The sequence below is a fragment of the Lemur catta genome, chromosome 2, assembly GCF_020740605.2.
Source record: "Lemur catta isolate mLemCat1 chromosome 2, mLemCat1.pri, whole genome shotgun sequence".
Classification (NCBI taxonomy): Eukaryota; Metazoa; Chordata; class Mammalia; order Primates; family Lemuridae; genus Lemur; species Lemur catta.
The window spans coordinates 103,474,670-103,487,920 of record NC_059129.1 but is presented as its reverse complement, the minus strand read 5'-3'; the positions used below and the strand labels follow the sequence as shown (position 1 = coordinate 103,487,920).

At 35.8% G+C, this 13,251-nt stretch overlaps 1 protein-coding gene across 3 annotated transcripts in view; it reads left to right on the top strand.

The window, feature by feature from the left end:
- Positions 1-13,251, top strand: part of REV3L (REV3 like, DNA directed polymerase zeta catalytic subunit) — a 170,057-nt gene that overhangs the window by 56,758 nt on the left and 100,048 nt on the right. For all 3 annotated transcript variants that reach the window (XM_045544191.1, XM_045544190.1, XM_045544192.1), the window contains exons 2-3: positions 3,786-3,975; positions 9,749-9,823. In XM_045544191.1, coding sequence (XP_045400147.1) covers positions 3,786-3,975; positions 9,749-9,823 — 265 coding nt within the window. The remainder of the gene's footprint in view (positions 1-3,785; positions 3,976-9,748; positions 9,824-13,251) is intronic.

The following is a 13,251-nucleotide window of genomic DNA, read 5'->3' as shown; positions in this document are numbered from 1 at the left end:
GCTCAGGAAATTCCAAGGGTTTTAGAACCTTTGTGCCAGGAACTGGGGATAAAGATCAAAAATATATTTTTTTATTATACCACACATACTTATCCAACATGTGTCGAACACCAGGCTCTCTGCTAGGATTGCAGATAGGATAAATAAGAAGACATGATGCATGTATATAGGAAACTGTAGGTGGGTAAACACAGTGAAGTTGCTTCTGACGTAGGTCTGAAGCCAAGGTATAAAATTAAACCCTCATAGGCAGAATTTCCCTTGCAAACCTCTTAAATTTTACCTTAATAAAGTGGGAGGGAAATATGGATTTTTTTCCCTTAGATCCACGTGTTACCTAGTAATAGCCAATGTCCTAAATCCTTCAAGAATCCAAAATCATTTAGTAGAAGGTTTCAAAATACCAGAACTTTCACTAATTTTATAAAAACATTCCTAAAAGTATCTTTTATGTGGAACTCCGTGGAGTATAGTAGAAAAGTCTTTGTACTAAAGTCACAGGTTTTTTTTAACTAGTCCACTGACTAGATGTTGAATAAAAGCTGAGTCTCTAGTACCAGCTACCTACCTCTGGACTTCTTTTATGAGAGAGAAGCCACTAATTTTAGGGTGTTTTCTCAAGGCTGAACTTAATCTTAACTGATGGGGGTTAGAGTAGATTAGTTTATCTCTATGGACTTTACAGCTATGTGGGGTGGAGCTGGCAGAGGGAAATAAATGGAAATGGTCTGTATCTTGTCAAACTAAAGCAATGCTATTACAGAACTACAAATTTTACAGTAATAAAAGACATACTGTTGTCAAAAAGAAATTGACTTTTGTATTCATTTTTACACATTTTTCTTTCCTCACTTAACTTTTGGGTTTCTTATCTTGTTTCTTATTATTTTTCATGACACTTATTCTATGTTAGAGCTGTTAGTGCCATGGCAAGAATTCTTTGTGTTGTGGTTGCTCTTCAGAAGGTTGTTCTTGAGGAAGGGTGGTGAATAAGTCACTGAGCCATCCATACTTGCAGGAGTACCAGAGAGAGAGGTATGTCTGTGTTGATGTGTGATTACAAATTTGGATGGGACTTCAGGTTATTCAGCATAGGAAAGTACAATAAACTGGGGACTCCACTCAACCCTGTGCACCCCTGTCCTTCTGTAACTCTGATTGAAGTTACCTTAGTTGTATCAAAGTCCTTCTTTTTTCATGGATTTGTTTCTTTGAATATTCAGAGGCTTTCATACCATTCCTTTTTTCTTTAAGCATTTTTCTATTTTGCTGAGGGTTCTTTCGTTCATTTAACTAATGTTTATTAAACACATACTGTGTGTTTTATGTGAGTGCTGGGGATATTATATCCATTTGAACACAGTATCAGCTCCCAAAGAATTTGCCATCAAATGGGAGAGTCAGATAAGGAAACAGGCAATCACAATACAAGATAAGAACTGAGGGATTAAAGATCAAGGAAGACAACATGAACTTTTTGGTTTTTTAAATTGAATCAACATGTTTACGCAAAAAGAGCGCTGGTTTTTTATTTTATCTGTTTTCAAATTCTGATTTAGTTGCTTGATAGCCGTGTGACTGGGGAAATTAACCTATAATACTTACAAAGTTGTTCTAAGTTTTAGAAATAACTACGTATATCCCAAAATTGTAATTCTGAAGCCTGTAAAAAGGAAAATAGTTTTTCTGGCCTATAATTCACAGGAGATGTGAAAAGTGGATATAAAATTATTTTTAAAGAAATACAAAAAAACCCAAAACAAAAATATTTATTTTTAAGATACTTTGTGAACACTCTGCCCATATTAGTAGAAATCACATTTTATAATTGTTTCTTGTAAAATTCACCCAAAATTTCATTATTAAAGATAATTGACTATAAAACTAATATTTTAAGAACTTACAATATTGCTTGTAAAATTTGTTGTACTAGTAATTCTGTAATCACTGGTCTTGAATTTATTTGCCAATTTACGAGGGAGTACTTCTGTCTTCCTACCTCCTTCACTCTGGAGTTCAGCACACCAGCTGCTCTTAATCAAATTGTAGTTTATGTCCAGAAGGGTAATCGTTATAACCTTTATTCATAAGAAGTTTAAAAAAGTATTTCAGTAAATCATCAGTAAATTGATTAAATATATTTTCTTAAGATTCACTCATTGATACAGTTTGCATTTTCTCTATTTAAAGAATTTAAAAACTGCACTATTTGGGAAATACCAAATTGTATTTGGAAATGAAATAGCCAAAGAATTTGCTTTTAACTGAAAATAATTTTTTTTCATTCCTTTGAATTAAATAGTATAACTGCTTCTAAAAATAGAAACTGAAATTGGTATAACAGCAATACAATTTGTAATTCTTCAGAAGTGTGACAGTAGGTAGAGTTGGTAATTCAAATCAGAATATTACAGTCTGGAGGACACAAATCTTATTCCATTATGTGACTGATCTTTCTAATTTTGCTATACTTTATGTAATAACTATTCCAGATTTATTTGTTAATTCCGTTATAACTGTACCTTAAAAATAAGACAAGCTAATGTTATTCCTTATAAAAAGTGTTAACATAAGATATCAACTAAATATAGAAATAGTTTCTACATATTTTATATAAATCATTCTAAATCATAAATGGGAAAAAATAATCAAACTAATAGTTACTTTCCTACCAAAAGGAAAGGCCCACTGAATTAGAGTGAGAAGGGAAAAGGGGTGGGAAGAAGCCTGAGGATTGCGCTGGCAGGAACAGCACAGTGATAGTGAGTGACAGCATGAGAAAAATGCATGTGTTCTTCCATCACTGCTGTTCTCTCTGTTTGAATTAGACAAATGGCACATACCCAGGGGGAACTAGGGATAATGCTCTGAAGACAGGAACCACTTCCATACAGCCCTGCCAGATTCATGAAAGTAGTGGTGCATCTACTTTGTTGCTATTGTTATTACTTAACCTTGTCATGGATACATTACTGTTCTACAACACTTCTTTTGTGGGTTTTCACTCATATTACTTTCTTTATCATGGCTAAGCTGAATTGTCTGTTGGCAAGTCAGCACCATTTACCCCTTCTGTACCTGACTGATAAATTGGCTTCCGGAGAAGTTTGCATGCTTATTTTTTTCCCTCTCATTGTATCTCCCCCTGTGGCACTCCACCAAATATAAAATTGAGATATCCAGAAGTCTATTACAACTGATCTATAGGGGTTTTGTTTTGATTCAGTTTTGTCTGGGTTTTGTGTTTTGTTTCGGTTTGGTTTTTTTCCCAATAGCAAAATTTCATTTTTACCTTCCTTCCCACCCCCAATAGCAAGATTCCACACACTGAAAAGGAATTGCTTTTACCTTCTCCTTTCTCCCAGAGCTGCCTCTGTCTTAGGGAAGTCTCTTGTTTGAAAACATTAATGTTAAGTAAAGCATTCATTTTATTTAGTAAACTTTCAATGAATTTTTGTAAGCTTCCTAACACTGCTAAGTGGTATTATAGGGTGTTTCAGTGAAGTATGTAAAGCTAGTTGGATTGTGAGTGTAAAACAGTCAAAATTATTTTCATTGAAACTACTGTTTAAATCATACTACAATGCTCATATTTACAAAATGCTTCCAAATGTTCTGTTGTAAAATGTAGTTAATACAGGTAACTTTAACTGTGGGTTAATTTTCTTCAACTCGTACCTTAGATAAGATGTGTTGGCATTAGAACATTTAAATGACTTTCATTCTGAGCTTTGTATTGTTAAAATGTGTCTCAAGACTAAACTTTGTAATGTGTTACATTTTAGGTCAGAAGACATGTCTTCATCTACATGGCATCTTTCCTTACCTCTATGTGCCATACGATGGTTATGGACAGCAACCAGAAAGCTATCTTTCTCAGATGGCATTCAGTATCGACAGAGCACTTAATGTGGCTTTAGGCAATCCATCTTCCACTGCTCAGCATGTGTTCAAAGTGTCATTAGTATCAGGAATGTAAGTATATGATAATATATTTTAAAATTTCTGTTTATATTTCTATTGCTATTCTACTTAGAGGAAAACATATCTGATTGAAATATACTCTGTTCATATTTCTTTTTCTTACAGTCTAATGGAACACTGAATTTCTTGCTGTTAACTTTCTAAAGTAAATTTTGATTGCAGTGAAAAATAGAGATGGTCAACAGTGATTTTTGTTTTAACATCTTCCATTTCTTTGCTTCCTAGAACAGTAGAAATTCATGTAATTCATTCAGCGAATATTTATTAAGTACCTTTGCTGTGCTAAGCATTGTTCTAGGTGCTTGGAATACATTGCCAAACAAAACAAAACAAAGATCCCTGCCCCCATGAAGTTTACATTCTAGTGGCGGGAAACAGATAATAGCCCATACATATAACATGAAATAAATTTACTTATTTGCCATATGATAATTAGTGCTATAGAAGAGAAGAAGATGTAGAGCAGGATAAGAAGGCTCAATAGTGTGGGGTAATCAGGGAAGGTCTCCTGGTAAATGACATTTGAGCAAAGACCTTAAGGAGGTAAGGGAGTAGGAACAGAATGGAGGCCAGGTGGCTGGAATGGAGGGAGTATAGGAGAGTAGGATGAAATGAGGTTAGACAGATACGAGAGAATGGAAGTCATGAAGGCCCATGGTTCTCAAACTATGGTTTCCATACTTTGGTTTCCAGTATAACCAACATTAACTTTACCTGGTTTGACAGCGATGAGAATGTACCTCTCAAATCTCCAAATACAGGGAGTATGATTGAATGGCCTCAGCTACTGCATGCTGCAATCCAACCCATCACTCCAAAGCAGCTGAAGCTGCTTTCCATAGGTTATTCTTACCCAATGACCGAGCATGACAAGGATCCTAAGGCAGGTCTGTTCGTGAGAGATTCTTGAAAACTTTCCAAACTATATTGGTATACTTTACTTAAAATTGTACTGCAATAGAAGACACTTCCATGAATCCTCCATTCCTTTCTCCTTTGCTTGGGATCAGGTCTGGTGACTGTTCCAGCCTCTTCTGGCTCCCTCCTCATTTTCTCTCACAGGTGTTTCCCCTAATAAATTTCTTGTACATTTGGCATTCACTTCTCAGAGGACTTAAATACATTTTTGGGTCCCACCTCAGACCTACTGAATCAGAAACTGGTAATAGGGCCCAGCAATTTGTGTTTTAATAAGACTTTCTGATGATTCTGGTGTATGCTAAAGTTTAGAAATCATTGCAATAGGCTATTCTAAGGACTTTGACTTTTACTCTAAGCTATTGTATGATTTTGAGCAGCCAATGTCTGACTTGAACTTAAAAAGTTTACTTTAGCGACTGTGTTAAGAGTAGATTAGAGGCCTGGTATGGTATCTCACACCTGTAATCCTAGCACTCTGGGAGGGCAAAGTGGGTATTGCTTGAGCTCAGAAATTCAAGACCAGCCTGAGCAAGAGCAAAAAACCTCATCTCTACAAAAAATAGAAAAATTAGCCGGATGTGGTGACACGCACCTATAGTCCCAGCTACTCGGGAGGCTGAGGCAGGAGGGTTGCTTGAGCTGAGGAGTTTGAGGTTACAGTGAGATATCATGATGCCACTGTGTGCTAGCTGGGGCGACAGAGCGAGACTTTGTCTCTTTAAGAAAAAAAAAAAAGAATAGATTGCAGGGGGACAATGGTAGAAGCAGGAAGTGCACTAGGACACTGTTTCATTAGTCTGTATAAGAAATATGGTGGCTTGAACTAGGGGAGTAGGAGGGAAGTAAAGGTGTGAAGTGCTCAACTTCTGGGTCTATTCTGAAGGTTGAGTCAACAAGATTTGCTGTCAGATTATATGAGAGTTGTCAGAGAATCAAGGATGCCTATAAAATTTTGAGTTTGTGCTTCTAATAGGATGGAAGGTGCAAATGGAGCAGACAAGTTTTTATTTATGTCTGCATGAAATCCATGTAGAGACCTTAAATTTGTCTGCTTTCCTCTACCTTAATCTAGGCTTTCCTCTGGACCACTACAGTACCCTTTTGATTGAATTTCCTTTTTCTATTCTTGTCTCACTCCAGAGCAGCAAAAGTACTCTTTCTTATACTGTAAATTTTAAAATCATTTAAAATCCTTGAGTGGCTTCATAGTGTTCATAGAATAAAATTTAAACTTCTAAGCACACTTTATGTGATCTGACCCCTGTCTACATCTGTAACTTTGTTTACTATGTTCCATCCAGAAACAGTGGTCTTTGAGTTGCTCTGATATGCCAAACTTTTTCCTACCTAAATTCTTTATACATGCAATTTCCTTTTCTGAGTGATACACTCTTTTCCAATCCTTCAAATCATTGACCTCTTCAGAGTTTTCTTTGACTATCTCACTTAAAATAAGGTATTTTAAGTGCGGTATTATTATTATTCTGTGTCAGCCCAGTCTTTGTTTCCTTTAGGACTTAATATAGTTTACAATTATTTTAATTTTGTTTATTTACTAAATTTTTATATTTTTCTCCCACTAGCATGTACATATGCTCCATGAGAAAAAGGACCATGTTTGTCTTGTTTATCATTATATCCCTAGCACTTCGTATGGTGTGTTGGGCACTTAATAGGTACAGCTCAATAACTATTTGGTTGAATAAATGAATGAGGTGAAAGTTCACACTCATCCTATGACAGCAATAATTATGTTAGAGATAATCATGGACTTTATCTTCTAATTTTTTTATTCTTGACAGTTTCCAAGAACTTTCCTAAACATACTCTCATTTTAAAGTTGGATCTCCAGACGGCCCAGTGAAATAATCACCAATCTTTCTATATTTTTTGGTATGTGTTTGTTAAAGGCATCTCCACATTCTGGAGAGAAATTTACTTAGAAATCTGGACACATGAGGGTAAAAGATGAGCTGTTCAATCTAATTTTTGGTTGCCAATCTCTTTTTTCTTCTAATTAAAAAAATTTTTTTTCTTACCTAAATCCCTTTTTTCCTTATGATCCATTCTACCTTCTCTGATTCCTTTACTCCTTCAATTTTTACTACTTCTTTAAAGTGAATAAGGTGGTATTATATCTAGCTACCGAATTAAAATTTGTACAAGGTTTAACTCTGTTCTCCCTAGCCTTTCACTGTTTTGTGGCTGGGTTAAGAGATAAGACCATGACCTCAGGCCAATTTTGGGGATTCCTTGCAACTCAGCTATCATGATTCTAGACAACATCCTATAAAGAGAGTCTCGGTTCATCAGAATTAATTAGCTGAGATTTTTCACCATCCATGCTTATTTTCCTCCCCATTGATATATTAAAAAACTAACTCTAAATATGAGATATATTTTAAGCATTAAACATCTACTTGCAAACTCTCCTCTGTTTTACTTTTTTCCTCCCAAAGTGTCTCTCTGATGAGGAATTTTGTTGGCAAAATCAACTAAAGCCAATACCAGGAGATAAGGGTTGCAGGTAAAATTACATGGAGTCTTTCTTGGCCAAAAGCAGAAACCTGAATGTATAGAATTTCTATGCTATACTTTAGGGCAATAGATATGAAAACAGAATCCCAGATTTTAATATCCCAGAGGTTTAGTAGTTAAGACTTACAATTGTGTTCTAAAACTATGAAATTCTAATTGTAAAATATTGTTTTTTTAACACTCCTAAAGGTTGTTTACAAAACCAGAGCAAAGATAACATAGACCCACAAATGCAGATTTAATTCTTTTTTTTTAATTTATTTATCTGGCTAAAGATAACCCATGTCTCCAGACAGAGAGCTACATTTATATATATGAAAAATGCCACACCAGGAGGGAGGGCTATAAATAGAGTTGAATTTTGCCAATGAGAGAGAATGAGATCATTTATATAATGTGTCTTTCTTTCACCCCTTCCTTCCTGGCAACAAAATGGGGCAAATAGCAGCAAACTAGATAGGAAGTGGTAAGTGTTATAAAAAAGTAAAAAAGTGGGCTGGGCGCGGTGGCTCACACCTGTAATCCTAGCACTGGGAGGCCGCGGCAGGTGGATCGCTCCAGGTCAGGAGTTGGAGACCAGCCTGAGCAAGAGTGAGACCCTGTCTCTACTGAAAATAGAAATTATCTGGCCAACTAAAAATATATATAGAAAAAATTAGCTGGGCATAGTGGTACATGCCTGTAGTCCCAGCTACTCAGGAGCCTGAGGCAGTAGGATCGCTTAAGCCCAGGAGTTTGAGGTTGCTGTGAGCTAGGCTGACGCCACGGCACTCACTCTAGCCTGGGTAACAAAGTAAGACTCTGTCTCAAAAAAAAAAAAAAAAAAAAGTGAAGGGTAAGAGTGATGGTCAGAGAAGGCTTTTCTGAGGAGGAAAATTAAGCAGAGATCTGAATGAAGATTATTAAAAGCAAGCTACGCAAAAGTTCACAGCAGAGCTTTCCAGGCAGAGGGAATAGAAAGCTACAAGGGGTCAAGTTAGAAGGGCTGAAAGATTAAGAATGGCCAGAAGAAAAGAGAATAGTGGTCTGACGTAAGATTGGAGTGAGAGGCAAGGATGAGATGATGAACCTTTTAGACCTTGGTAAATAGTTGGATTTTTAAACAGAAGTTTCTTTCTAGCAATCATACCATTGGCTTGAAACAACTTTTTAAAAAGTTGTTTAAATATACCCCAAATAATGACTCTACTACCAAATTAGTCCTTTATTTGGTATCCTCCATTCAGACAGTACAGAGAGAGATGGTGTCCTATTGAGAGTAAATTCTGTCTAGTGCCAGTCAAAAGGGGACAATATTTTTAAAATGAAGAGTTATTGGGTTTATTTAACCATTTTTTAATTCTTTTTTTTTTTTCAAGTAAAGTAGGACACAGATAACCACTTATTTTTTATTTATTTATTTTTTTGAGACAAGGTCTTACTCTGTCACCCAGGCTTGACCATTTATTTACAGACCAACTGTAGGCAGATACAAAGCCTTTTATTTCATCTACAAATTCATATATTTATATATTAGATATCATATATAATCTATTTTTATATATGTTTCTAATTACATCATCTTTGAAAACGGTGGTCTGTATATTAGAGGTGGTAGTGTGGTTTCAGATACTCCTAAAAATGAGAGCCCAGCTTATTTCATCTTGCATTGAGGATTTCTTTTCCTGTCTTGTGGTCTTTGCTTCTCCCTTTCTTCATTCCAGATGGTGCCCTGAGAAAAAACCCAACCACAGCATAATTAGGGTCCATAAGAAAGTCCGTGGTCTTTTTCAATCTCTAAAGTTTCTGTCTACACAGTTTTCACAGGCTACACTTGATATGGATATGTGTTAAAGGCTTATTCATATCAATTGCTGAAATGTGTGCTATGTGTCTGTGCATATAAAATACATAAACCATCTCTGCCTACTGAACTTGTAAAACTAATAATAAACAGAGCTGCATAAGGAAAGTAATATAAGTGTTGGTGAAGAACTTCGGTTTTTGACAGAAAAAATGTCCTTAAGAGTAAAGAGAAAAGAGGCACTTAAAGAGTCATGATAATTGAGATTAAGGTATAAGTGGTTTGCTGCTCCTTTTTGTCTGTAGTTTTTTCAAAGTGGTATTATTTTAGCATTTTTTAAAAGCTTCAGTATTAACCTGTGGTAGGTTTAATTGAAAGGATCTTGGTTTATTTTAATTGTTTGGGTTTTGGATAATATTAAATATAAATAAGATTGAATTCAGCCTGCTGAGCCAGGCAACATGTTGCATTATTTCATCCCTAAATGATGAAAATAATTTGAAATTTTTTTTTATATTTCAGGCCTTTTTATGGTTACCATGAGAAGGAAAGACACTTTATGAAGATCTATCTTTACAATCCTGCAATGGTGAAAAGGTACAAAGATAAATGAAACCAATGTGAATAACTATCACCTAAGTATTTTAGTAATAAATACTTAAGAAAAATCTAGAAGAAAGGCCTCTATAGTTTGTAGCATTATTAAAGAAAGAGACCATAAAATATAGATGAATATGTATAGAGAGAAACCCATGGCTTGGATTCTAGGAAGGATATTTTAGAGGTGGAGGCCCCCAACTGCTTCTTTCCAGTCTTAGATTTAGAAAGTTTGTAGAAATAGGTATGGAGAGATGATGGCTGCCGTGCATGATGTTAGTGCCCTGCTGGCCAGACGAGATGTTTAGTACTAAGAGAAACTTGCTCTTTAGTTTCAAAACAAGGAGAAATGTGTGAGAGTAGGGCCAGGGTGAGAGGGCTTCTGAGATCTCAGAATCCTTTTGACTTTTTACTAGATGTTAATCGAAATTTTATATCCTGGGTTTTTTTATTTGTTTTGATTTTGGTTATTTTTTCCTTTCCTCAGTCAGTCTCTAGCCCTCTAGCTTATTCTCTGAATCATCCTGGAGCCCAGGTTATTGAGGGCAGGAAGGACACATACATAGAAGATTTTATTCAAACTTTAAAATTCAAAACAAGGATTTTCACTGTATATAGTGACTAACTAGGGTAAAAGTGGCCTTGGAGGAGTGCTGAGTATTGTTTTTTTTTTTTGGGAGGTCCTCTCTGCCAGGAGGTACTGGGTTCCAAAAAGTAACATTTTGGGAAAACACAAATTGTATGTTTCCCCATAATGAATTAAGGTATAACTACCAAAATAAGAGGTGCACTCTGGATTAAACCAATTAGCACTTCACTGACTCTCAGCCCTAATCCCATTGGTTATTCCCTTCTCTGAGTAATCAGTGAAAACTAATTTTCCTATAGCTGGCCCCTGAATCTACCCAAAATCACTTCTGTTATGTAGTGTACCAAAATAACTTTCCAGAATAGGCACTTACAGACAGTGATGTTTCTTCTTATAGCAGTTCCCTTCTCCTCACACCTTCTTATATTCATGAAATACAAAAGAGCAATCCCTATGGACTCTTAACCCTCTCTCTCACATGTACAAATTGGTAAGAGAGTAAACGTTGGTCATTTTTTCCTTTCTCAAGTTGTACTGGAGTGGGAGCCATGACTAAAAGTTGTGTTATGTCTTTTGTTAATATAAATAACCTATAAATTATAATTCTACTTAAGTGTAGATATAATCCATTTTTTCCTTGCAACTGTAGCAACTGGATGCTTATTAAACGATTCTCAACAAGTTTATATAGTCAACTTATGACAGTGTCCGTCTAAAATCCCTAATTTATTAATGGATTCATTTTTTTTTTTTAATTTCTTTTTTTTTTTTTTTTTTGGAGATAGCGTCTTACTCTGTTGCCCGGGCTAGGGTGCCGTGGCATCAGCCTAGCTCACAGCAACCCCAAACTCCTGGGCTTAAGTAATCCTTCTGCCTCAGCCTCCTGAGTAGCTGGGACTATAGGCATGTGCCACCATGCCCAGCTAATTTTTTTTCTATATATATTTTTAGCTGTCCAGATAATTTCTTTCTATTTTTTAGTAGAGACAGGGTCTCGCTCGTGGCTGACGCTGGCGTCGAACTCCTGACCTTGAGCAATCCTCCCGCCTCGGCCTCCCGGAGTGCTAGGATTATAGGCATGAGCCACCTTGCCTGGCCCCATTTATTCATTTTTTATAAATACTTATAAAGTACCTACATTATTTGATACTCTGTGAAGTTGCTTAATAGATACAGTGAGCAAAGTTTGCATGGTTCCTGCCCTCAGGTAACTTATAGCAAGTAGGGGAGACAGACAGTAAACAAGAAACCCAAACATATAAACAAAAATTGTCATACATGCTATGAAAAAAAAGAATAGGAGTTGAATAAAAGAAATACTTTCTCCTTTTTTGTTATTTTTTATTATACTGTTACACGTTCATCATTTGCATTATAATATTTAACTAATATTTAGTGTAGTGGTTAAGATCCTTGACTCTGAAACCAAATTGCCTACATTCAAGATCTGGCTCTGCTACTTACTAGCCAGGTAACTTTAGGCAAGATATTTAATCTCTCTGTGCCTTAGCTTCCTCATCTTTAAATAGGGTTGCTGTTGGTACCCGTTGTTTTGATGATTAAATGTGTTGATATCTGTAAATCACTTAGAACAGTGCTTGGCATATTTTAATTGCAGTGTAAGTATTGGCTGTAGTATACATGTAAAACGTTAAAAGTGCAACTTCTGGACCTCACCCTTACTCCTAACTCTCTTTCCTAGAGACAGTCACTTTCAGGGTTTGGTATATGTCCTTCTATTTTTAATACATACATAGTTTCATATATGCACATACTCTCTTTTTAAAATTTCCATATAATGTTGGTATTACACTAGGATGTAATCTCCGTAATAGCAAAGATTTTTGTCTGCTGTGTTCACTGTTGTATCTGCAGAGCTTGCAGTAGTGCTTGGCACATAGTAGTCAATAACTATTTGTTGAATGAATGAATGAACACTATACATATCATTTGGGGACTAGCCTCTTGATTCCTCTACTTACTTACTTATTTCCTGTAATCTTTACTTCCATTCTTCTTAAACTACCTACTCTCTTGACTATTCCTTGGAACTTGTCCTACCTCTGAGATTTTAAATGCAAATATCTTGGGTTTTGACTGCAATCTTCTTTCTTTAAATAATTTTTGAGGTATAATTTACATGACACAAAATACACATATTAAGTGTGTATAATTCAAGGATTTTTAGTAAATTTACTGAGTTGTGTACCTATCACTTATAATTAAGTTTTAGAACCTTTTCATGGCTTCAATAAGATCCTTTATGTATGGTTTTTGTTTCTTTTTTACCCTGTCCCTGAGTTATCCTACTCTACCTGTTTTTAGGCTTCAAACCCCTTGGCCCCAGTATTACTGCCCCATTTTGTAGACTTCTCTCTCGATTCCATCTTATATTCCATTCTTTATCTGCCCTTCTGTCTGCCAGGTAAAACCATCAATTCTAAATTAATCCATTTATGTATTTCTCTCTACTACGCCCTAATTTCTGATTACTGCAAGATAAAAAACAGTCACAGATTGGTGCCACCATAAATTCATGGTCTTCAACTTCTTCTGGACCCTTCCCTGCCTTCCTTTACTTCTCCTTTTGTCTGATTAATTATCTCCTTACCATCTCCAACGTCTCAAATGTTAAGTTTCTACTGAGCTCTTGCCTTCTTAATTTAAAGAGAAAATAGGCCGGGCGCGGTGGCTCACGCCTGTAATCCTAGCCCTCTGGGAGGCCAAGGTGGGTCGATTGCTCGAGGTCAGGAGTTCGAGACCAGCCTGAGCAAGACCCCGTCTCTACTAAAAATAGAAATAAAAATTATCTGGACAACTAAAAATATATATAGAAAAA